This window comes from Salvelinus sp. IW2-2015, linkage group LG31 (genome assembly GCF_002910315.2).
Source record: "Salvelinus sp. IW2-2015 linkage group LG31, ASM291031v2, whole genome shotgun sequence".
NCBI lineage: Eukaryota > Metazoa > Chordata > Actinopteri > Salmoniformes > Salmonidae > Salvelinus > Salvelinus sp. IW2-2015.
In genome coordinates, this window is record NC_036870.1 from 8,902,269 (window position 1) to 8,926,728 (window position 24,460).

At 41.5% G+C, this 24,460-nt stretch overlaps 1 protein-coding gene across 1 annotated transcript; it reads right to left on the reverse strand.

The window, feature by feature from the left end:
• Positions 1-287: 287 nt before the first annotated feature.
• On the reverse strand, positions 288-16,757 carry LOC111955665 (cell adhesion molecule CEACAM20). The gene is made up of 9 exons (XM_023975910.2): positions 16,590-16,757; positions 15,960-16,298; positions 13,078-13,362; positions 12,131-12,397; positions 10,108-10,386; positions 9,631-9,885; positions 9,295-9,415; positions 2,280-2,320; positions 288-1,680 (listed from the first exon to the last, which is right to left on the reverse strand). The coding sequence occupies exons 1-8, from the start codon at positions 16,636-16,638 to the stop codon at positions 2,302-2,304; spliced, it is 1,614 nt and encodes a 537-aa protein (XP_023831678.1). The 5' UTR covers positions 16,639-16,757; the 3' UTR covers positions 288-1,680; positions 2,280-2,301.
• Between the last annotated feature and the right edge of the window lie 7,703 nt (positions 16,758-24,460).

Sequence of the window (24,460 nt, forward strand, 5' to 3'; positions counted from 1 at the left end):
ACATATTGATTTAATAGACAAAACGGAAAAACACGACAAACACTTGAATAATTACAAAACAAATAAACGAATGTAGACAGACCTGGACACGAACTTACATACAACGTGAAGAACGCATGAACCAGGAAAACAGACTACATAAAACGAAGAACTAACAAACAAAAACCGGAACAGTCCGTGTGGCGTAACATACAGACACTGACACAGGAGACAATCACCCACAAACAAACAGTGAGAACAACCTACCTTAATATGACTCTCAATTAGAGGAAAACGCAAACACCTGCCTCTAATTAAGAGCCATACCAGGCAACCCAAAACCAACATAGAAACAGCAAACATAGACTGCCCACCCAAAACTCACGCCCTGACCATCACACACATACAAAAACAACAGAAAACAGGTCAGGAACGTGACAGCCTGTACTGTATCGTGACACAAAACCCCCCATTGACTTTAAATGGTGGGAGGAAACTTAGCAGATAAAGAACTCTCAACCCATAGTTCTGTGTGTATGACTGGTTGTCACATACCTGTGTGTGCTGTCAAACAACTCATTGACAGCAAAAAACTCATTATCATTCATTGGATAAAAAAAACACCATCAGCTCAATGTATTCATCGGAGGGTTCAGAAAAATAAATACTAGTGACAAAAACAAAGCTAAGAAGCGGGTAAAAACGGGCTGTGTTACAGTTAACATAAAATGTCACTTGTTCATTCATGTTTCGAAAAACATAGTTTTGTCTTTTTTTGGTTTAAACTACAAAAGGCCAAATTATTAAAACATTTGAAAAGTGGAATATAGCAAATAGCAAAACTCAGTAGCACAGCCCTGAAGCACACACATTTTCCCTCCAAAACCAAAAGAATGRCTTTGCCCACAAAAACATTCCCWCCTTTTTTWTCTTCTCCCCTGAATATTTGCTGCGTGTTGGATCTTGTCATTGCTGTCTTCACATTAAGTTCTTACGAGCAGATCTTGTAGAGGTAAAGACAGGAAAGAAAAGGGGGGGGAAAAGCATTCCTTGGGATCAAGCAGACACCTGTCTGTGGTAARGTCAGATTTACGAACCTGTGTCCGTCAGGTGTTTGAAGGATTCAGACGATACTTGCCCGTTCGCCTTGATGAGTGTACTCAGTGAGGAGTGACCAAGTGACTAAGACCTACAGTCCCGTGGGACTCCAGTGTATTACACCACTAAATCCTCCTCCAGTTTCTCACCATCGCTCAAGTCTATGATGCGAGTCATTTCCCAGGGAACGTGTGGAGAAACTGATGTAAGCAATGACATTCCTCTGTTTTGCAAAAGAGGAAGAGTCAGCATCCCAGGGACTGTTGGAAGCTGTTTACCTTAGCCAATGGGATGGATGGAGAGGAGGGAWGGTGTGRGAAGGAAAATAAGCCCATACAGACAGATAGATTGGATAGATGTGTTGGAGCTTTCTGGTCCAATCCAAGCCCAAGGACACCACCATTTTCAAAGGAGATGACCATGTCTGATGTGTGAGTGTTAGGGACGGGGGTGATGTTGTGACCCCTGGGGTTATATGGACTTTGTGATGAATAGCTTGTTTGGCTGGACAGACCTGGGGGAGGTTTCCACCTGWGTGGTCTTCCCGACTGCAGAGATTGATCTTGAGGGGAATAATTGGCTGATTCTTTGGGCTGATAGCTCCTGTGGGGAAGAAGAAACTCATAGCTTACCACTGAGCGCTACTTACAACCACAAGAACAAGTTCGGAAGTTGAATATCTTGTTTTCAATCAGCCCTCATCTGAAAGTCCTCTTAGGTGAACATTGGTAATAGTTAGGCTATACAGTATCTACTGGCTTTTGTTCTACTTCAACTCCCAAAATGCTAATAGGCCTAAATCAAATAACAGCAATGAGGACCTTTGCCTTACTTGTTCATTCAGATGAAAGATGGATACACTGATTTACTGTAGCTATGCCAGACTCGGACTTGGTGCTCACTGATTTACTGTAGCTATGCCAGACTCGGACTTGGTGCACACTCCCTACGTATAAAGTCAACATTCTTATCTGAAAGGCCTTTCAGGTAAAATGTGTGTGATACGGAGTGGCACCACAGAACAGTAGCTATAGCCTCAAACGCAATGCAGTAAAAATGTCCTCAACAAGGAAATGTTTGTCCCAGGTCAGTGGAGACAGCCTTGATAACGGCTGTTACAACAGAGGGTAATGCTAGCCTGCGTTGCCTGACAACGCAAACAACTTCAGGATAATATAGAGAGTTATCAAAGAGCGGCTTACCAGCTTTCCTCGAGGCACTCTTCTAGTATGACGAGTTGCCCCTGAAACAGAACATAAAATAAAATAGTGGCGATTAGTGTAATGATGACCTCYCTTTGAAGGGATTTGAGAAAACAAGACGCCTCGTTGTGGGGATGATAACTTCTCTCTGACAACCTGAATGACTTGATTTTAGTTCATATATCCACGACAGCAACAAATATAAAGCAGGCAGCTATTATTTAAAAATAATTGTGTCTCCTAATTTCTTTGATGGAAACCCCATAGGTAGCTCTTTACACTTGTACCCATATACAGGTTGAAATGGGCAGATTTGGACACTGATAAGCGCCTAAATTGTAACTGTGACTGACAGCGGTTCTGAACTTGAGCACACCGAGTYTCAAGATGTTGGCCCCATCCCTCCCTGTACCCGGGCAATTTGAGCAAATGTTTRGTTGTCTGAGTGAGGGAAATGCCGTAAATAAAGAGGACTCAAAGTATTTTGAAAGATGAGACGTTGAGGATTATAATAAATATCGCTTTTATGCCATACAAGCAAGCCTAACACTTCACATTTCCATATCATAAAAGAGTACGTTGTCAACGTTTATGATCACCATGCGTGATGTTCAGTTACAAGATGACATGGCGTCATACCCTGTGTTGTTCTGAACAACTACAAGTCTGCTTGCTCTAGGTCCTCAACAACACAGCTATGAGAGCTTGAAATAGCACCTTATTGTTGAAGACTCTTCTTTGAGTCATAAAATTGCATTGAAATTGCTTAGGAACTGTGGACACTTTGTAGAGGTGTGAAGCCACATGGAGACACCAGTTAGACCTCACTCAAACCCTTCTCATTTCTTGTCTTATGTTGGTACCTACCCCAAATTTGAATATACTTATCATGTTAGTTAATGTATCCAGAGTATTTTACGATTTCGTTATCAACAAATGCGGCGAAAGGTACAGCAAAWGTAAAATTCACATACAATCAACGGTGTAAAGTTAAGATTCCGTCTAGTGTCAGATTAACTGTTTTGTCCTCGCCTTTAGTCTAAGAATTTCCCCAAAATGTCCAAACTGTTTCCTTTTAATTGCTACCATGGTTATACATATGGTTTTCATATTTCTTCTGTAAAAACATTTATATTTAGCCCTATCCATATAGGCTAATTCCTACGAGTTTAAATGGTTAATGAACAACCCTAATGCCCTGACGAATACGAGCAGTGTTGGTAGGTACTGTAACCTTCGTAATGCTGTGATCTCATCTCAGAAAGCATCTAGCCTAGTTTTGTGCCATTGATAAGAACAGTAGACATAACAATGGGGACAAACACAGGAAGAGGATGACTCAATAACTACAATATCAACAATGGGTACRTGGCAGTTTCACTTTGATCCTGCAGGTATGCCCGTGTACTATGGCTGAWTTACGGCATGTCTCCAGAAAATATGAGTACTTCCGTAAGGAATGTCCCTCAGGACAAACCGTGTCGAGGAAACTTTAAGTCATAGTGGAAGGTAAGCGAGGACAGATGGAACCAAGTGGAAGAGAGGAATGTAGAGTAAGAATGTTAGAAAGAGTGAAAGACAGTAACAMACAGAAGAGGCGAGAAGAAGAGGGAGATGGACAGAAAGAGAGCAAGAGACCTGTGCAGACACGACGGTGACATTCCAACCATGCTCTCAACTCAGCCTCTCCCSTATCACCAGTGACTACCATGGAAAGGGGGAAAATCCAAGTGATGGCAATAAAGAAGAGCATAACTTCCCCTTATCTAARCATTGCTCCACTGACTCAATCTCGGTCCACCTCTCTAGTCCATCAAAAACGTACCCGAAATCTGAGGAGAGAGATGCTGCTTATAAACAGAGCAAGGTGACTGCGGACAATAGTTTGGTTAAACAGTACAAATATGACTTACGCAGATCGATCAAGATGGCGAAACACAAGTATAGGGACAAAGGGGAGGAGCAATTCAGCAGGTCGGACACAAGGCGTATGTGACAGGGGCTCCTAACGATCATGGACTGCAAAAAGAAAGCCAGCCACATCACGGTCACCAACGCCACTCTACCGGATGAGCTAAACACCTTTTTCTCAAGATACGAGCACAATGACCCTGAGCTGCCATTCAAGTGTGTTAACCCTCGCAAGGCTGCTGGCCCAGACGGCATCTCTAGCAGTGCCCTCAGAGCATGTGCAGACCAGCTGGCTGTTGTGTTCTGACATTTTCAATCTCTCCCTAGCTCCGGCCTCTATACCCACCTGCTTCGAGATGTCCACTATCATTCTGTGCCCAAGAAAGGGAAAGTAATTGAGCTGAATGACTACAGACTACAGTAGCACTCACTTCTGTCATCAGGAAGTACTTTGAGAGGCTAGTCAAATACCATATCACCTCTTCCTTCCCCGACACACCGTCCCTCTCCAATTAGCCTACCGCCCTGACAGATCCACGGACGACATAATCGCTATTGCACTGCACACCGCCCTTACCCACCTGGACAAAAGGAATGCAAATGTGACTCATTTCAGGAAACTAGGCATATGTCGCGCGTCACTACTCCACAAGAAAGCCATTTGAACGCAGTTAACTTTTTTTTAAAATCAAAATGCATTTCTTTTGGCAGAAGTGCCTTCTGGAACATGTGAACATTCATGTGCCTTAATTACAAACTTATATGCAATCTGTAAATATYAATAAAATTGTTAAATTACGAGCCAATTGGTTTAGCCACAGAAAAAGACAGGAACCTTCCCGCTAGCCATAATTGGCTGAGATAATGGGTGGGCTGGACATGTCGAGAGATGAGTTCAGATTGGTCTGCCATGTAGSACGATTCTGTCTATTTGAGCTGGTCAGTATGTGTAGGTAATCCTMTCTAATGCAGATTTTTTGAAAGATGTCACGTAGTAGAACTGCAAAAGGTGTTGCTCTCCACTTTCTGGAGGACCGAGTTTTGAAATCAGTGGAATGCATGGTGGAATTAGAGTATGATACAGTAGCTAAGGAGATGGAGAAAATTCTGGCGTTTGATTGCAATAATGCAGACGGAGTTGAAAAGAGAACACCCTGAAGGCTGTTGTATAAAACACCTGTCTCCGGATTACATCTTCAAACTAAGGGCAACCATGGCATCCGTGACTGAGAGGGAGAAGCGTCCATTAATGTATACAGGTAGTAAACTAGCAACATTTTCAGATATTACACATTTCTAATTTTGTCAGAAAGTTGTTTTCATTTCAAGTTAAAGTGTACTGTTAGCTAGCTAGTTAACYTTAGCTGGCTGGCTCGCGAGCTAACGWTACGTGTATGATCTGTGTAGTAATATTATTTGTATCTCAGGGCTATTTGCATTGGTAGTTATAGCCTAATGTTAGCTAGCTAGCTAACATTGAACCTGGTTGGTTAGCTACCTGRAGATTCATGCAAGGTAGTAACGTTATGAGTTGGGATTATGGTTCATTGTTTAGCTAGCTAGCTACATGTCTAAACAAAAGACTCCGCTTTGCAAGTAACCATTTCAATAGAATGTTCYTGTTACTGCAACAACTGTCGATAGACGTAGCMGGTAAATTCACTCTGGCTATCTACTCCGATTTCAGAGCACTCGTCTSAGCGTGCCAGAGAGCAGAATAACAGACAAATTTACGAACGCTCAACACCTGTTCAATATGGCCGGTGTCAGTAAACGTTGGCAAAAAAAGCTTAATTAAATTGTTGCCAGAAGCACAGTTGCAGTCACCAACATAAAAACAGCCTAACCAGCTCTGCTGTGGTGAGTAAAATGGTCAGAGTGAGCTGTTCCCTCATTTGTGTCTGGAAGTAGCTAGCAAGCTAGCCAACGTTAGTCAGTTAGTTTGGGTGCTTGACTGTTGTTGTTGTTAGGTCAGAACGTTCAGATCAACCCTACTCCTAGGCCAGAGCGTCCAGTATGCGCTCTGAACGCTCCGAGAGCAAAACGCTCGGAATTTACGAACGGACAATGTGACAACACTCTAAATTTACGAACGCCCAGAGCGCACTCTGAGCAAGCTCTGGCACTCCAGATTGAATTTATGAACACACCCGTAGTATAAACCAGCCTTTACTCTTGAAATCTTTTGTTGTTTACATCATGGCCTCACATGTGAATACTTAAAGAGCTAGGTGGGGCTGAAGCTTAAGAGGGTGTGAACGATGCTGAATTGMTGTAGACAAAGAAGAGCTCTCCAGTAGGTGTACCAAAACATTCAAGGGCCATTTTCTCCAAAGTGAGGTTACAAGTTTATCAACTTTCAWAGCAGAATTACTTTCCCATTGTTCCTCAACTGTAGTGTATGATATACCATTTCGTAGCTCTGAGTCTCTACTTTTATCTAATGTAAAAAACACAAATTTCTAATTTTGCTACATAAGATTGAGCCAGTTGGTCACATATGTGAGGATGCTGTTCATCGACCAGAGCTCGGCCTTCAATACCATAGTGCCCTATAAGCTCATTACAAAGCTCACACCCCTGGGTCTGAACTCCTCCCTATGCAACTGGGTCCTGTGAAGGGGGAAAGTGCCTTAGAGGTGAAAGACCGTGTCACGCTGAAGTGTACCTCAGTCTCCCTCCCTGCTGCCACCTACACCTGGAAGTTCAATGGGACGCTGTTTCTACCCTCAGACCATCAGACTGCTGAACAGCCACCACTAGTCACCTGCTACTTAATTGATTTATTAATCACTGCCACAGTTGTTATTATGTATATAGTGCTATTTCTATTGTTGTTTTGTATTATCATTTCCATTATTTTATTTCTCTTAGTCCTGCATGTTGGAGCTCTAAGACTAAGATTTTCACTGTACCCTACAATCACACCTGCAACACTGTACATGATTATTAAATAGGCTGAATCTGAAGTGAGGAGAGGGGCTTAAGCTCGGCTGGAAGTGTCCGTTCCACTGCCCGGGGCCACCACGCCCCGACAGCTTGTTATCTTAAGGTGATTCAGAGAGGGGCGAAAAGAGGCGGACCKCCCTGTTGAGATGGAATCTTCCTCTCCTGAGTGCGAGGCTAGAGAGAGTGTTGGAATGTGGTCCGACTGTGTTTTCAAAATACTGAAACCCATAGCGTTGATCCAGGCTGACAAGGCCAGGCAGAATGAGGAGAGCGAGACAGAATAAATACATGCAGGTCTTTGGCAGTGGTTTATCTGTGACGTATCACAGTTATCTACTGTACACATGTCATGGTATATCAACAGAATCATATCTTAGTTGTTTTAATCAATCTTGGATACTCTGTAAAAGTGTCCAGTAACGTATATCAGAACATGGTTAAACAAATTCAGTGTACACCCAAGACATGCATCTATCTATATCCTCTACCGGAGAAAATAATATGCTCCCTATAAAGACAGMGCCCTTTTCCAGAAACCTACACTATCGGCACCTGTAATCGCTAATCCCCCCCATTTTACATAGGGGCCTGGCCTGCTGTGCACCAATTTGCCAGTCACCTATCACACTAATCAGGAACAGTATGGTGTTTGGGGCTTTGAACCTGCCAGTCCCTCTCTCATRTAAAACAGGTGTGCGTCTGTGTGAACCCAGCTGTGCACACAGGGTTGTGTAAACGTAACCAGCCAGGCCTACTTTTAACGCCACACTGCATTCCCCTTGTTCACCGGCTGTAAACACGACAATGAAGTGAACTCAAGTAAAATGTTGTATCTTTTGCTTTTTAGCAGCTTGTTAGTTATCCAGTAGGAAGTCTGCACTTTGGGGGAAATGCGTGTTATGCTGGTTGGTTATCTGGAGGCTCATCTTCCTGACTGGAGGAAGGCGGTTGGTCTTTGCATCAGAAATCCCTGTAACTTTATTTCCCTTTCCTTGTTGTGAACCTTTACGCACACCTCCGTTCTTTATTTTCTACTGGCCACAAACACAAAAAGCTGATGTACGTAATACTACTTTGTACGACGTCTACTAATGAAACAAAAACTATTTCAAGGAATGTATCTGCAGGCACACTCTGGAAATCGGCCAGGTAAATGGGAAATATTAAGTGAGCAATCCCAATAGTTCATCTTCACTTATAGAGTTCCTGTTTTTCCATTGACAACCTTACAAGAATTGCCTGCCAATGATCCAAACCTGACATTCTTAGTCAATGGACCTCCAGGAGTGCSAACGCCGTCAAGGAACAATAGCCTCAAATATCAATTTTGAGTTTGTCAGATTATGATAATGAGGAGCAGGGAGACAAACTCTGAACCTTGGAGCGGTGGTTGTAGACCGTGCTCTGCAGGTACAGTATGCTTGACCTCCAGTGATCTCTGTCCCACCAGGTCACTTTGTCTGCTCTGCCTGACAACACTCTTATTAGCGAGGAAGGGGAGAGGAATGAGAACGTGAACGAGTACTACAACAAGAGRTCCAATGAGAAAAAGGGTTTTGACGACAAAACTGTGAGCAATGACACCTGTGGTATATTTCTCTCTTTCTGGTTTGTTCAGAAGGGGTGTTATCATAGATTTCTGTTGCCAAATGCTGGAATGTGCGAGGCGTGTCAGCCCGTGTCTGCCTTGACTAAACTGTTTGTTCTTTGCTTGAAGATAACGATTCCTGCATCCACTGGCAGGCAACTCAGAGGATGTGGTCGTTTGCATCACTTTCACTTTGGTGATAGGATTGATCAGAAATGACACTTTGGAGTTCCATATGAAACCTTGCTGTAAATCCCCCAAAATCAGTGTCTTTATCTGTGTTGAGTCAAATGAAAAGCTACAAAGAGTTTGCTAAAATAGGGCTTTGGAAGTGCAGAGAATTTGACCMCTACGAACATAGTGAAGATGCTTGGTAACAACCGGGTGTACAAGTTCTAGGATGCCAAAGAATGAGAGGAATGAAGCGAGGACTGGAGATTCACAGGAAGGGCACTTAGAGACGGTGAAGAATTGTGTACAATTACACACAACAGCTGTGTCTGCAAAGCCATACAGTCTTTTATGGAATAGCATAAGTGGATCAAAGGTAAAACCAAGAAAACTCACTGTCTTTTTTTCCGTCTCATGTGGAGGACAACACCGATGATGGCCCCTAGGGCGATGATSACGCCGATGATGATCCCAGTGATCTGCCCGCCCGACAGACCATTATCCAGTGTTCCCTCCTCTGAGGAATCACAAGAACAATCTATCGTTTATCATCATCATCGTCATCATCAGAACATCTCAAAGTAATGCAACGGTTTCATCTGAGATAAATGTGTACAGTGCTACCGTACATGATTTATGAGTAGAATATCCCAACACAAGTTAGGGTGAGYAGACATCCTAAGAACCATGGTGCCAAATGATGGWATACTCTTATAGCCTCCACTATCAAACCTTTGACAGACAGCTTGTGGGCAACGGCATTGCTCAACCCGGTGACGGCGTTGCTGGCTTCACAAGTATAAATCCCAGTGTTCTTGTACACAGCGGCTTCGATGATGTACTCGGCTGTCATCACGTCGGTCAGCGTCCCGTTGAACTTCCAGGTGTAGYTGGCAGCAGGGAGGGAGACTGAGGTACACTTCAGCGTGACACGGTCTTTCACCTCTACGGCACTATCCCCCTTCACCGACACAGCCTCAGGACCAACTGAGACACAGGAAAGGAGAATTTATACCTGAAATTCACCTGGCCATTCTGACCTCAATAATACTACACTGTAGCATTCAGACAGTTTATCGTGGATTTGGGTGAAACACAAGGCTTTTCTTTTTGGATACTGTAACATTATGAATATACAACCAAATATAAAAGCTAACTTCATMTATTGGTGTTAATGGTCAGTATAGAGGTCAGGAGGCATATACTCACAGTTGACTCCTATCTTGAGACTGGCAGAGTCTGTGTTCACAGCATTGGTCAGCTTGCACTGGTACTCCCCACTGTCCTCCTTCTGCACTGGCTTGATCGTGACCGAGCTCTTGTCTGGCGAGACCACGACCCTGTTGCTAGGAGACAGTGCCACGCCATTCTTCAGCCACACTCGGGTGCCGGCGGTGCCGGCACTTGCCTGGCAGCTCAGGGTGGCRGTACTGTTACCTGCAACGAGCGTTCCATTGGGGCCTGTGATCTTAGTGCCGGATATGGCCTCTACAAACACAGAGGACAAATGGAGTTAGGGTTTACACGGACCAGATGATAACACTGAGAGACCGCTTGTTTCACTCACAACTACAGAGTGCTAGACCAACAAAGTATTTAGAATATATGAAGATTGATGAACTCTTCATTCGATTTTAGTTGGATGGATTTAACGATGCCTACTAAATTGGAAGACATTGTACTTTCATTGTACCTTACTGACATTACATCTGAACTCCGGGCACACACTGGTTGAATCAACGTTGTTTCCACGTCATGTCAAGGAAATTACGTTGAACCAACATGGAATAGACGTTGATTTGACGTCTGTGGGTAGCTACTATACAATATCACTGTACAGCTTATACCAGGCCATGTTTCCATAAAATGTGACATCAAATAGAATGTTATTTTACAATGAGTTTTTTAATGGGCTGATGTACCAAAAACTTCACGACCAAGCAAAACCAAATGACCTACATGAATAGATAATGCAATTAACATGCTCACTGTCATGCTAGACCACTTGAAAGTGAGACTAAGGCCAAGTTTGTTTTTGTTTTGGACCAGTTGAACAGGTGGAACAGGAGAAACCACTGTCTTGTTAATCTTGATGTCTTCTTTCCAGACTAATAAGTGTTGGAAAACAAATGCCAAGATAATATATTTTAAACACAAAGTTCATGGCCCTCAATGGTGACTCATAACTGCCTAATCAATACTTTGGCCAATAAGTGTTAGGCTTGAAGGCAAACATTTTCAGAGGCAAATTCTTATTTCCTCAGCTTTGGTCAGTCATTAAAAGTAAAATGTGTCACTATGATTCGTGACGGAATAATTGGGCTTGAAGTCACTACTGTTTACCAAGTAGAGGGGAGCATTCATAGAACGACTGAAATGACTGCTAATGGGCAAGCATCACCCCCCCCCACATCCCACAATCTCTCTTCCTTTGAAAAAGAACKACACACGACTCAAAGACTCCAGGTATTTTGAAAGACCATCCCCCCAACCGAGCAGGTTTTAGTCACTCACAACATGGTAGACTGTCTGTCTCCCGTTGTAAACAGTTTCAGTACACACCGAGGGCCATGCACTCGTTGTACTGTATTGGTATSCAGCACATATTTCACAAGCTTTAAAAACCTACAAGGGAACGTACACAGTTGCCATGATACGAGGTCACTGGGTTTGAAACTTGTACCGTAGGCTTAAAAATCATATGGAATCCATTCCGTGTTCGGTGTTATGCCTTCTGGGTGCGAAGCCAAGAAACAGGTTTCAGTCTGTCTGTTCATGGTATTAGCTTAATAAGGATGATACCATCTCTTTGAGGCAGGGCTGGAGGACTAACGACACATTCTTTATCTTACAGATACAGAAACTGTCTCAAAAGGGATGATTTGGCTGTAACAAACCTTTTCAATTAAATATTCACCATTAAATGGAGAACGGGTAATAACAACTTCCTTGTAATTAGTTAAACAAGATCAAGTCAGTCTATAAGTCTAATAAAATCAAATGAGTTCAGCATCTGAAAAACATGTTACTGACAAGAACCAGAATACTGTAGCTCAAKTGAACGCAACAACCAGTTTCCCTACTTTGCTTTCTATTAGAGTAAGATTTGACTCTCTAGGTCTTTACCAGTGCCATGGTTTACCATGGGTCTCCTTTGTATTTGCTAAKGCACCCTTCCTATCCATGTACAAAACTGTGATTTCCCATTGGCTCTTGTGGATCTTCTACTCACCTACTACAGTGAACTTGGCTGTGGTGGATTCCAGGTATCGCAAGGTTTTGGCATTGCTGGCCATGCAGGAGTAGTTTCCACTCTGTGCCTCGGCAATGTTGTCCAGTACCAGCTTGGGGCCCATCACATTGAGCGGGACTCCATTGTGGATCCACTGAATCACAGCCGCAGGGCTAGACTGGGCTGAGCAGGTCAATGTAATGTTGGAACCCTTCTTTTGGACCTCAGCCGTGGGGGTGACTGTCATGGCGATGTTTTCTGGCCCATCTGCAAATATATTGGAGTTAGGTCCATTTTTAAAAATTTTAAATGTAGGCTTAGGCCTAAGGCTGCAAACTACAATGTAGCAGCTCATTAAAATCTTAACAAAAACAAGCCATGCTTGGTCTATCCCCTCCCAGGTGCTCTACTCAGATGGGCTTTGATGAAATGTGGATCTTATCTGACCTGCATTTTCCTGTCACCTGCATTATACCACCCTGAGCTGGCTGGCTGATTTAGATCAGCAGCCTCTACCTGTTACAATATAGAAAATGGCTGGCATGACTTATTCTAAAGCCGTCACACAAACYAATTGATCTACTGCTCAATATCATATCTACGTGTTGATAAAATTGAGAAAGAAAATGTTGCCGTGATTTCAACTCTCTTGAAAAGGGTAAATCAGCATAACCATCGGACCACAGGCATGGTGTAAACAGGCGAGTTGGGTTTGGGTGTAGAAACGCCTACTGGGAGTGTCCCAAGTCACACAAAGCCTCCTAAGACTCTAAACTAGACGCCACCTGAACCTTTCAGATAGCCTTGCGGAGACGTGAGCGGAATCAATGGATAAGAATATTAGCCTGGTCCCAGATCTGTTTGTGCTGTCTTRCTAACAATGACCATAGGAGTAGGAGACAGCTCAAACAGATGTGAGACCAGGCTATAAGAACATAGGTACTTACAGCTGACAGTGAGGTTGAAGGGGGCACTGCTATCGCTCTCTAATTTGTTGGAGGCTGTGCAGTAGATGGGTCCGACCAGATCCTTCCTGAACACTCCAGCCACAGTTAGCACTGTTTCGTTTGCACTCAACGTCACATGATTCCCGTCGGCGACCAGTGGCGCGGTGCCGTTGAGCCACTTGTACATGAGGAAGGAGCCTTTGGCCGAACAGGTCAAGACCACAGTGCTGTTGAACTCGACCGCTTCATTCAGGTTGGACTTGATGGTCACGACGGTGACCGGTTCTGAAGAGGGGAGGGAGGAGGTAYAGGAGGGTGAATGGGAGGACGAGGTGATGGCAAAGAGGGCATGGGGTGTCAGGGTAATTGTTATCAGTGCTTGAGTTTTGAGGCAGAGGGAGGGGAGAGTGGCATATAATGAACCTTTACTCTAAGGCTAAGGGGGAAGGGAGCGAAAGCATTAAACTAATGAAAAGTCAACCACAGTTTGGCAGCAAAGGCTTTCTGAACATGTTGTGAACTGAACAAGTGCTCATTCAATGGCTGTGATGTCGTAAAATAAATTGCAGTTTAACTGACCAAAAATACACAGGGGTCATTCTAATCTGACCTAACAAAATGGTATATGACCTCTTACTGGTTTTACACTTTGCCATAAACCTGAATGTCCAGTTTACTTGTAAACTATTTCCCTAGTTCTGACTCGTCATTGTCATCCTTCACGCTTTGAATATGCGACGCAGCATGCAAATGGGGGCGGATGACGGACGTTATTACTTTAAAGGAGAAGCATTTGAAAGTTACAAAAATAAAAAACGTTTTTGCATCCAAATGCATTTGTTGTGGGGGCAGAAATGCCTTCTGTAACATGTGAACTTTCATGTGCCTTAATTACAAACCGGTATGTGAAAAATAAATACTAATCCAAATGTTAAATGCTGCTGTAGCCTTTCCTGTTTTATACTTTTCCTGCGCTAGCTTATACAGCCATGTCATTCATATTATTTATATATATTTATTTTTTAATTGAACCTTTATTTATCGCAGTGCTATAGCCTATGTCCCCCCCCCCCCTCTTTCCTTTCAGAACCATAGTTCATGTCAGTTCTCAGTGGACATGAGTCTCAGTTATCTGAACCATGAGTGGTCAGCTGTGTGTGAATGTGGCTATCTTTTTCCATGAAACCCTTCTTAACCTGGACATCCGCCTCATCCTTGTTCTGGCCGGACATGCTGTAGCGATTGCTACCGGTCTTAAGCCAGCACCTAAGGTTTCTTATTACATTCATGGTCCTTTGATTCTCTACAACCATACCCCTATTTTTTCGGTGTTGTTGTCACAGAGGAAGTTGACAGAGTTTTGAAATCAGTGTAATGCCTGTTCTCATAGACTAGACGTAACACAGTAAACATACACCCGGGACACTAAAATTAGTATGATATGTTACATTTGGTATGGTTACATAAGGCAGAAGGTTACTTAAGGTAAAAKATGTAATTAGGGTGGATGGGTGGGCGTATAATGTGAACATCTAGCAACCTGAAGGTTGCGTGCTCGAATCTCATTACGGACAACTTTAGAATTTGAGTTAATTAGCAACTACATGCTACTTTTTTTTAGCTACTTAGCATGTTCGCTAATCCTTCCCCCAACCTTAACTTTTTAACCTAACTCCTAACCTTAACCCCTAGCCTTGCAATTCGTAACATATCATACAAATTGTAATTCTTAACACGTCATATCAAAAAACAGAATGTAGCTAAGCACAGGCAAAATCCTAGAGGAAAACCTGGTTCAGTCTGCTTTCCACCAGACACTGGGAGACTAATTCAACTTTCAGCAGGACAATAACCTAAAACACATAGCCAAATCTACACTGGAGTTGCTTACCAAGYAGACAGTGAATGTTCCCGAGTGGCCGAGTTACAGTTTTGACTTAAATCTACTGGAAAATCTATGGCAAGACCTGGAAAAGATTGTCTAGAAATGATCAAKAACAAATTTGACAGAGCTTGAAGAATTTTGAAAAGAGTAATGGGCAAATATTGTACAATCCAGGTGTGGAAAGCTCTTAGAGACTTACCCAGGAAGACTCACAGCTGTAATACAGTAGCTGCCAAAGGTGCTTCTACAAAGTATTGACTCAAGGGTGAGAATACTAATGTAAATTAGGTATTTCTGCATTTCATTTTAAATAAATGTGCATTTTTTTATTTCTAAAAACATGATTTACACTTTGTCATTATGTGGTATTGTGTGTAGATGGGTGAGAGAAAAAATATTCAGGCTGTAACACAACAAAATGTGATATAAGTCAAGGAGTATGAATACTTTCTGAAGGCACTGCGGTGTAGGTGTCTAGCTGAGATATGGCAAAGCTCATTTGGAATATTGGCATGGATAAGCATTAATCCATGAAATGTCTTGTGCCATCACAGCCACACACATTACTAAAGATAGGCCTAGGTCTGTAGCAATACAGTATAARGCCAGTGACATAACTCCATCCCATATTTCTAGAGCATGGTAGTAGGTTAGAATGTTCGTTTTCCAAGCAACAGGGCCACACCCTAAAGYTGGATATAATTCAAAACCCTGCACATATAGGCCTCGAAGCACATTTCTGTTTATTTCTCACTTTGATCGTTTTTGCATTTTTACCTATTTAAAAAAAAAACTAGTTTGAATCATTATTAGGGAAATATACATCAAAATGTATTTGTGGAGTAGGGCCTACTTGGGAATAAATAGAGTAGCCGAAAACAGTTGGTTGTAAATAACAAAGTTGATTTTGGAAAACATATGCCAAAATGTGTAGGCTACTTCGGGACATTTACGCATTCAATTAACCACTTTTATGCACAATCAACGTCTTACTCACCTAGAACTTTGAGCGCCGTTACACCTGTGCYCTGTACTGCAGCACTTGTGACCATGGTCACCGCATAGTCCCCGCTATCCTTCGCGGTCAAGGGTCCCAGCTTCAATACACCGGTGGATGAATTCAGTGACACTCTTCCTGCGTAGCCAGCGCCAACTGTCTCTCCTTTGGGCGCAGAAGTGACAACAGGTACAAGTCCACTACCACCGTTGAAATTCCAAGATACTGTGATAAAGTCGCCTACATCTGTGGGCATGATGAGGGTTTTGAACGTGACGTTCTTTCCCTGTACTCCCTCCAACGGGCCTGCTGGAAGTACGCTCTGCCCGTTGCAGCATCCTGAGAGAAACCGGTTTGAAAACAGGTGTTCACTTCAACATATAAGTCTGTGATATACATCAAGAAGGAAGCAAGCTATATGCAATGCACTAGTAAAAACTATAAATACATGTTTGTAATGTTAGCCTATATTATTGGCCTAAAAAAGGCATTCTACTAGAACCACGTCAATGCGCCTTAAGATTGCGCCTCCAAAACCTAACCCACCCAACACATCTCCAAACATTTTGTTTTCTTCGGTCCACTATTACATGTAGGGCTAACAATAATTTATATATTCATTAATCTTACCAACTGCTGACAGCAAAATGACAAGCGACCTAAAATTAAACAAATCCATCCCAGATGTCTGGAACCCTTCTTGCGACAGAGAATAATGCGGGCTACCTGTCGCTTTTACAAACTGAATGAGTACACTCCTTTGTGGTACACACCCAGTAAAGGTGTCAACATCAGAAAACCCGCCTCTTAGAATGGATTGCAACCCATTCACATACTACACTKTATTTTGACATACTACCAACTATTGCTACTGCGGAGAATGAKAAAAATCGAAGAAATTATGTCTAGTTCTGTGCCCAAAATATTTCAAACAGCCTAACAATTTATGACAAGTCATCATATCTGCTCATAGAATGGTACGGCTACTATTACTGTGAATTTAGAAATTCAACTATTTAAGAAAAACTAAATACAATTTACTGCTTGAGAAGTAGGAATTACTTTACTTTTCCACCATGGGAAACAATTTAAAAGAAAAAATATCAATTTATTTTTTCAAAAGATATTCAACCCAAACCCTAAAAAACATTGGAGGGTGGTCTAATGTAATTGTTTAAGGTAAACGTTTGATTTTGCCATCTGCCTTGACAGTGCTGACACCCAGTGGAATAAGCTAGACAAGGTTTCATCTTGACAGTTCAGTTGTACTGTGGGCACAATGTTTGTGTCTTCCTTAGGCAGACGGTTTGCCTCCCACATGAACCATGTTTCTAGGTCTGGAATTTATGAGACCAGGTCTTGGAGGCAGAATATCAGACAGAAGTAAAGAAAAATAAAGTCTGGACAATTGAGCATCTATTCTATTCCACCGTAGATCTTTGAGACATGGTAAATCGTTGAGATATCTCATGACCTGTATAGATGTGCCAATACAGTGCACGGCATCCTGTGTGACCACCAACACCACAGGTAGAGACAGTGGGAACTGGAATATTCAATGTACAGTACTAGTCAAAAGTTTGGACACACCTACTCATTCAAGGGTTTTTCTTTATTTCTACTATTTTCTACATTGTACAATAATAGTGAATACATCAAAACTATGAAATAACACATATGGAATCATGCAGTAAGCAAAAAAGTGTTAAAATCAAAATATATTTTAGATTCTTCAAAGTAGCCACCCTTTGCCTTGATAACAGCTTTGCACACTCTTGGCATTCTCTCAACCAGCTTCACCTGGAATGCTTTTCCAACAGACTTGAAGGAGATCTAACATATGCTGAGCACTTGTTGGCTGCTTTTCCTTCACTCTGCGGTCCAACTCATCCCAAACCATCTCAATTGGGGTGAGGTCGGGTGATTGTGGAGGCGAGGTTCATTCGCTTTGAGGCATACACTGGCGATCACCAAAATCACTCTCTCCTTTGGTAAAATAGCCCTTACACAGCGCTGGATGTTGTGTTGGTCATGTCTGCTTGAAAACAAATGATAGCTCCACCTAAGCCCGCAACCCAGATGGGATGGCGTATGTGCAGAATGCTGTGGAAATGCTGGTAAGATGTGCCTTGGTTTAAATAAATCAATGACAGTGTCACCCAGCCAAAGCACCCCTAAACCCATCAACCCTCCTCCTCCGTGCTCACGGTGGGAACCCACACATGCAGAGTATTAATCACTACTCTGCGTCACAGATTGGACAAAAATTCAAATTTGACTCATCAGACCAAAGACAGATTTCCACGTCTAATGTCCTTGCTCGTGTTTCTTGGCTAAGCAAGTCTCTTACTTATTCATGGTGTCCTTTAGTAGTGGTTTCTTTTGCAGCAATTTGACCATGAAGCTGATTCACACAGTCCTCCCCTGACGTTTGATGTTTGAGATGTGTCCTGTTACTTGAACTCTGTGAAGCATTTATTTGGTTGCAATTTCTGAGCTGGTAAATCTAATGAACTTAGCTCTGCAGCAGAGGTATCTGGGTCTTCCTTCCTTGGCGGTCTCATGAGAGCCAAGTTTCATCATTGACTTGATGGTTTTTGCGACTGTTGCAAAGTTCTTGACATTTTCAGCATTGGATTAAACTTCATGTCTTAAAGTAATGATAACAGTAGTTTCTCTTTACTTATTTGAGCTGTTCTTGCCTTAATATTTTTATTTTTATACTAGGCAAGTCAGTTAAGAACAAATTCTTATTTATACAATGACAGCCTACCAGGAAGTGGGTTAACTGCCTTGTTCAGGGCAGAATAATAGCTTTACCTTGTCAGCTCAGGGATTTGATCCAGCAAACCTTTCGGTTACCTGCCGACCTTGGACTTGGTATTTTACCAAATAGTGCTATCTTCTAAATACCACCCGTACCTTTTCACACACAACAAGAAAGCTCAACTTAAAGCTCAAACGCTTAAGGAAAGAAATTCCGTAATATTAACTTAACAAGGCACACCTGTATTGAAATGCATTCCAGGTGACTTCCTTATGAAGCTAGTTGAGGAATGCCAAGAGTGTGCAAAGTCTGTCATCAAGCAAAGGAGGCGCACTTCTGATAGACTCAAACAAATCTATTTTGATTTGTTTTACACTTGTTTGTATACTACATGATTCCATATGTGTTATTTTATAGTTTTGATGTCTTCACTATTTTAACAATGTGGAAAATAGTAGAATAAAGAAAAAAACCCTTGAATGAGTAGATGTGTCTCAATTATTTGTAATTATACTTTTTTGAATTTGAATTTATTTTTTAACAGGGGTTACAACAACAACGCAAACAAATGCACACACACAGACCAGTACAAATAAAATGAATAAGGATAGAGCAAAACATTATACAAAAAGGCAGTCATAAAAAAATATACAAAACATCACAATTGTAACATAGGTCATTTATGGGAGGTTTTCTACGTAGGACCCCAATGGAGACCAGATGTTCCTAAATGTATCAGACCTGGTGTAAATCAAAGGTAAGTTTCTCTAGAGGTAGGATAGCATTATCGCAGATGGTACTTCAGGTGTGGACCATAATAACAATATGTATTTTTTGGCTACGTAAACAAGGGTATTGAACAGATGTTTAGAGTCAGGATCAAACACAACCTTACAATCAAAGTAGAGAAAATATACATTCTGTGAAAAAGCTAATTGTCTACCCAAGATCTTTTGGATGTGTAAATMAATATCATTCCAATAAGACTGGATTCTGCTACAGTACCAAAAAACATGCATGAAGGGTGCCAGTATCCTGTTTACATTTAAAACATAAATGTGATGCATTGGAAAACATTCTGTGAAGGCTGACAGGTTTAAAGTAGGTTCTATGAATCATTTTGAAATGTAGTTCTTGTATGCTTATGGAGGTGCATTTGGGGTAGACCCTTTRGCAGATAGAAGCCCATTCTTCTTCACCGAATGCATGTCCGATGTCTCTCTCCCAAACATGTCTCAACGCATCATAGGATGAGGCACTTTTGTTCAATKAAATAGAATATATGTCAGAGATTAAACCTCTCCGAACAGTAGATTTCGTAAATAGTTRTTCAACTTCAGTAARTTGAAAACGTAGTTTGTCYGCTTTCTTCTGACCCTCTATGAAATGTCTAAGTTGTAGGTACTTAAAAAAAATCTTTGTTGGGTAAGTCAAACTCAGTTTTTATCTGTTGGAATGATTTAAGAATGTCCTGAGTAAATAAAGGCATAAGGTCAGCAATACCCTTCATCTTCCAGTCCAGAAATCCAATACTTCTTATTTGGGGGGGAAAATCTGGATTAAGGGCAATTGTTGACCAGACTAATATATGGTCTGGAATCTGCAAGTACCTCCTTGCATCTTTCCAAGCMAAGAGTGTATTATGTACTGTAKAATTGTCAGATAAGGCCTGGATCRTTTCAAAGCTATTAATAAATGGTAAGGAAGCTAATGCTCTTGGATGACATGCTATTGATTCCATTCCAACCTAAAGTGAGTGGTATCTGTCTAGGCACCAACTAATCATGTGCTTGATCTGTGCAGACCAGTAATATAGRTGCAGATTTGTCAAAGAAACCGCTCCTAAATCCTTAGGCTTAKTTAGCTTGGTAAATTTGATTGTAGGTTTATTTTTGTTCCAGATATTTTTTTTATAGATATATTGGCATTCACTTTCTGAAAAAAGGACTGAGATAGATGGCAGGGAATATTTTGGAATCGGTCATTTAGCTGAGTAAGGATATTTATCCTGACGACATTAATTCTGCCAAAAAGAGAGTTTGGTAGGGTAGACCAGTTACTCAGATCCTGTTTAATCTTTGTAAGCAAAGGCATATAATTTGAAGTGAACAGGTCTTTAAGATTTAGAGTAACATATATGCCCAAGTATTTTAAGCCTGTTTCAGTCAATTGGAAAGGAGATATCGTTTCTAAGTTGATTGTAGAAGGGARATTCAAAGGTAAAGCCATGGATTTATCCATGTTAATTTTGTACCCTGACAGGTGATGTCTCTTTCGAACATATTATTCAGAGCAGGCATGAAGATAGGGCATATCCCAGGCCAGAACTTCTTGTAGAACTCTGCCGAGAAGCCGTCTAGGCCGGMTGCCTTGCCAGAAGGCATTGCCTTAATAGTTTCCCAAACCTCTTCAGGAGTAAAGGAAGCATTTAGTCTATTTCTATGCTCATCGGATATAATGGGCAAGATAATCTTATTCAGATATTTTGCAATTTCGTTGTTCGATCTTGTACATTGTGAAGTATATAGAGACGTATAGYAGTTGCAAAAAAAAWKWTTGATAACCAATTGATCATAAGAAGTGGAGCCATCTGCCATTCTTATAGACTTAATCAATCTTTCATTRTGTTCTTTTTTAAGTTGGTGTGCAAGTAGACGGCTCGGACGGTTACCAAACTCATCATATTTTTGCTTGGTAAAAAAACAACCGTTTTTTTGCATGCTTTGTATGCTCTAAATTGAGTTTGGCCTCAGCACAACCTAGTGAATTCCAGTTCTCCGGGGTTGGTGGTTGTTTATGAAAAAGTTCTAAATGCTTTACTAAATGCTTCATCTATTCTAAGCTTCTTGATCAGAGAGGCTTGGGAAATGATATGACCCCTTATGGTTGCTTTAGCAGCATCCCAGACAGTTGCAGCTGAAACGGGAGAGTTGATTGTCGAGACAGTAATGTGATCATTTATCTTTTATCACAGAGCAGAATCCTTCATTGTTAAGCAGAGARGTATTAAGTCTCCAATATCTCGTTTTGGGAATTGTTTTACCGATTTCAATATCTATATACACTGGGGCATGGTCGGAAATTACTATAGAACCAATAGCACATGACTGGGCAACATGCATGCAAATAGAGGGCATAAAAAAGTTGTCCAATCTAGAATATGGGGCTAGAGTAGAAAGTATAGTCTCTGACTGAATGAATGAAATTTTATTTTCGTGTCAAATCGCCAATAGGCAATGCATCCCTTATGGGATTAATTGACACATAAACAAACATTACATTAATTCACTGTGGTAATTAAATGATCATTCTTCTTCCGGCGTTCTCTGCATTACGCATCACATAAAGAGTGAAAAAATACATAATAGTAAGTAAGGTCATCCAAACAATAATTACATCCCTAAAGCAGTAAAATAATACACATACATACACACTGCCATATATACACATACCTACTGCGGCAGATGGCAGGGAGAGGTGAGGGGAGTGGTTATTGAAGGGAGATATCTTGCAGCCCGCTGGCTCCACCCCCTCACCTCTCCCTGCCGTCTGCCACAATATATATATGCAGTGTGTATGTATGTATGTATATATGTATGTATATTATTTTACTATTTTATGGACTTCCTGCCCCAGGCGAGCCTGTGGATCATTAAGCCAGGGAGCACTGGGGGATAAAAGAGAAAGCAGCCTGCACAACGGGGCAGAGAACGGAGAGGGAAGTAAGAGAAATAACTGTGTGATTACTCGTTGTGACCTGGACTGTCTGACTACCCCCACTGTGTACCGAACCGGATTGGCTGGAGACRCGAGTTTTAGGATTACCCCTGGAGAACGGAACGGACAACGGGAATGGATTGTGGACTGTGAAATGGTTGGTGAATTCCCTCCTTTTCCCCAGTGTYCKAAAKRCCCTAATAAACTCCCCATTTGCATTCTAGTTGTGCTCCTTGTGCGTGTTTGGTTATTGAACTTGGTGACGTGGAAACCCCACACCCTTGAACCTGCTACACTACATACATACATACATACATACATACATACATACATACATACATACATACATACATACATACATACATACATACATACATACATACATACATACAGTACATACCTGACATTAGGATGTAACTCTCCATACGTTTACTAAACCAGATGAATCACAATCGCTTCTGAGAGCATTTGAGGCTCTATGATTCCAGACTGGATCAGTTGATGATTTATCCAATTTACCCAAAGTACAATTAAAATCTCCTGAAATAAACRCAAGTKCCTTGCAGTGTTGATTAAATAATGAAATAATGTCAGACATACATTTTGGGGAGTCTGTGTTTGGGCTATGTACATTTAGTATCGTAAAATATAGTATAAAAAAAAAAGAGTGTATTACCTGTAACCAAAATAAATCCTCCTTCAGGGTCTGTATCTTGGTGCTCAAATATACATGTTTATTTAGAGGACGGCAGTGGCTCTTTTGTTTGAACTAAAAMAAGAAAAGTACACCTGCCACACCCAAATCCCTCTTCAGTTTAGCATGCTCTGTRGAAGATAAATGGCTATTGAAACCCTTTCCTTTTTTAAGAATGTTAGAATTTTCATCCTCTTGACCACATGSCCAACGCCCAAAATATTCCAGGAGACTGCTTTAAATGAACTGTTTATGTTACAGCAGTAGTAAAGAATAACTTAACACGCATCACAAAAACGAAAACAATTACTAAGATGTTTGTGTAACCCTAAACTAAAAAAACCATACAAATCAAGTTTAGAAGAACCCCACTGCCGAGTCCCCAAATTAAACGACAGATATCAAACACACTACCTACCCMGRTTTCTGTCACTTTACTAACAGGAAGCCCACTAAGGGTTTTTAAGAAAAAAGATTTTAAAAAGTTTCACTATGTCCTYTGTTGAATAAAGMGGAATTAACATAAATCTATGAACAWGTGAATGAAAAATGAATAAGCACATTTTTCAAATTGTCCTAAMCATTATCGCTATAGCACTCATATGCACGTGCCCGAACAGACACACCATGCAGTCACATGTAGCCTAGCCTATATAATACATTTTWAAAAATGCAAATCGCGGGCCTAAGGTAAATGAATATAGCCTAGTAATAACGCCCCTTCGCATACCTTGAGGCCCAACTAAATGAGCAAATTAACAGGAACGTCATTGGGTTTTGGATTATTCATCCATTCATTTAAAAAAAATGAAAAATAACCTCAGTTCTATACATGAAAAGCTAAGTTACATTACATTATAACGCTTATTAATGATTACTTTGAATACCATGGCATGGTAGACGGTTCCGTCGCGAGGTAACGTTAGTCAGCCATCTGTATGCGGTGCATTAACTTCCCAGCTAGGGTAAATACAAGTTACTCACGTTCATGTCCATACACTGACCATGTGTGCCCCCTAATAACATAACTAGCAACCTTCACGGATTTGGGTTCTGTGCCGCTGTAGAGTGGATATTGTCCCGGTAGAAGGTGAGCGCAGACTGGGGGTCGCCATGTGTGGCTAGCCCCCTGGAAAGTAATCATAATTTTAGCCTGGTGTATCAGGCCAAATCTGACTTGTGAAGGCGGGCTTTCACATCTTTGTATTCAACTCTGAGTCTTGCCAGGTCTGCCGACTATTCTGGGAAGATATCGATCCGCTTGCCATTGTAGTTCAGTTGTTCTCTTTTGCGGGAGGTCCGAATAATTTTCTCTTTGGTCTG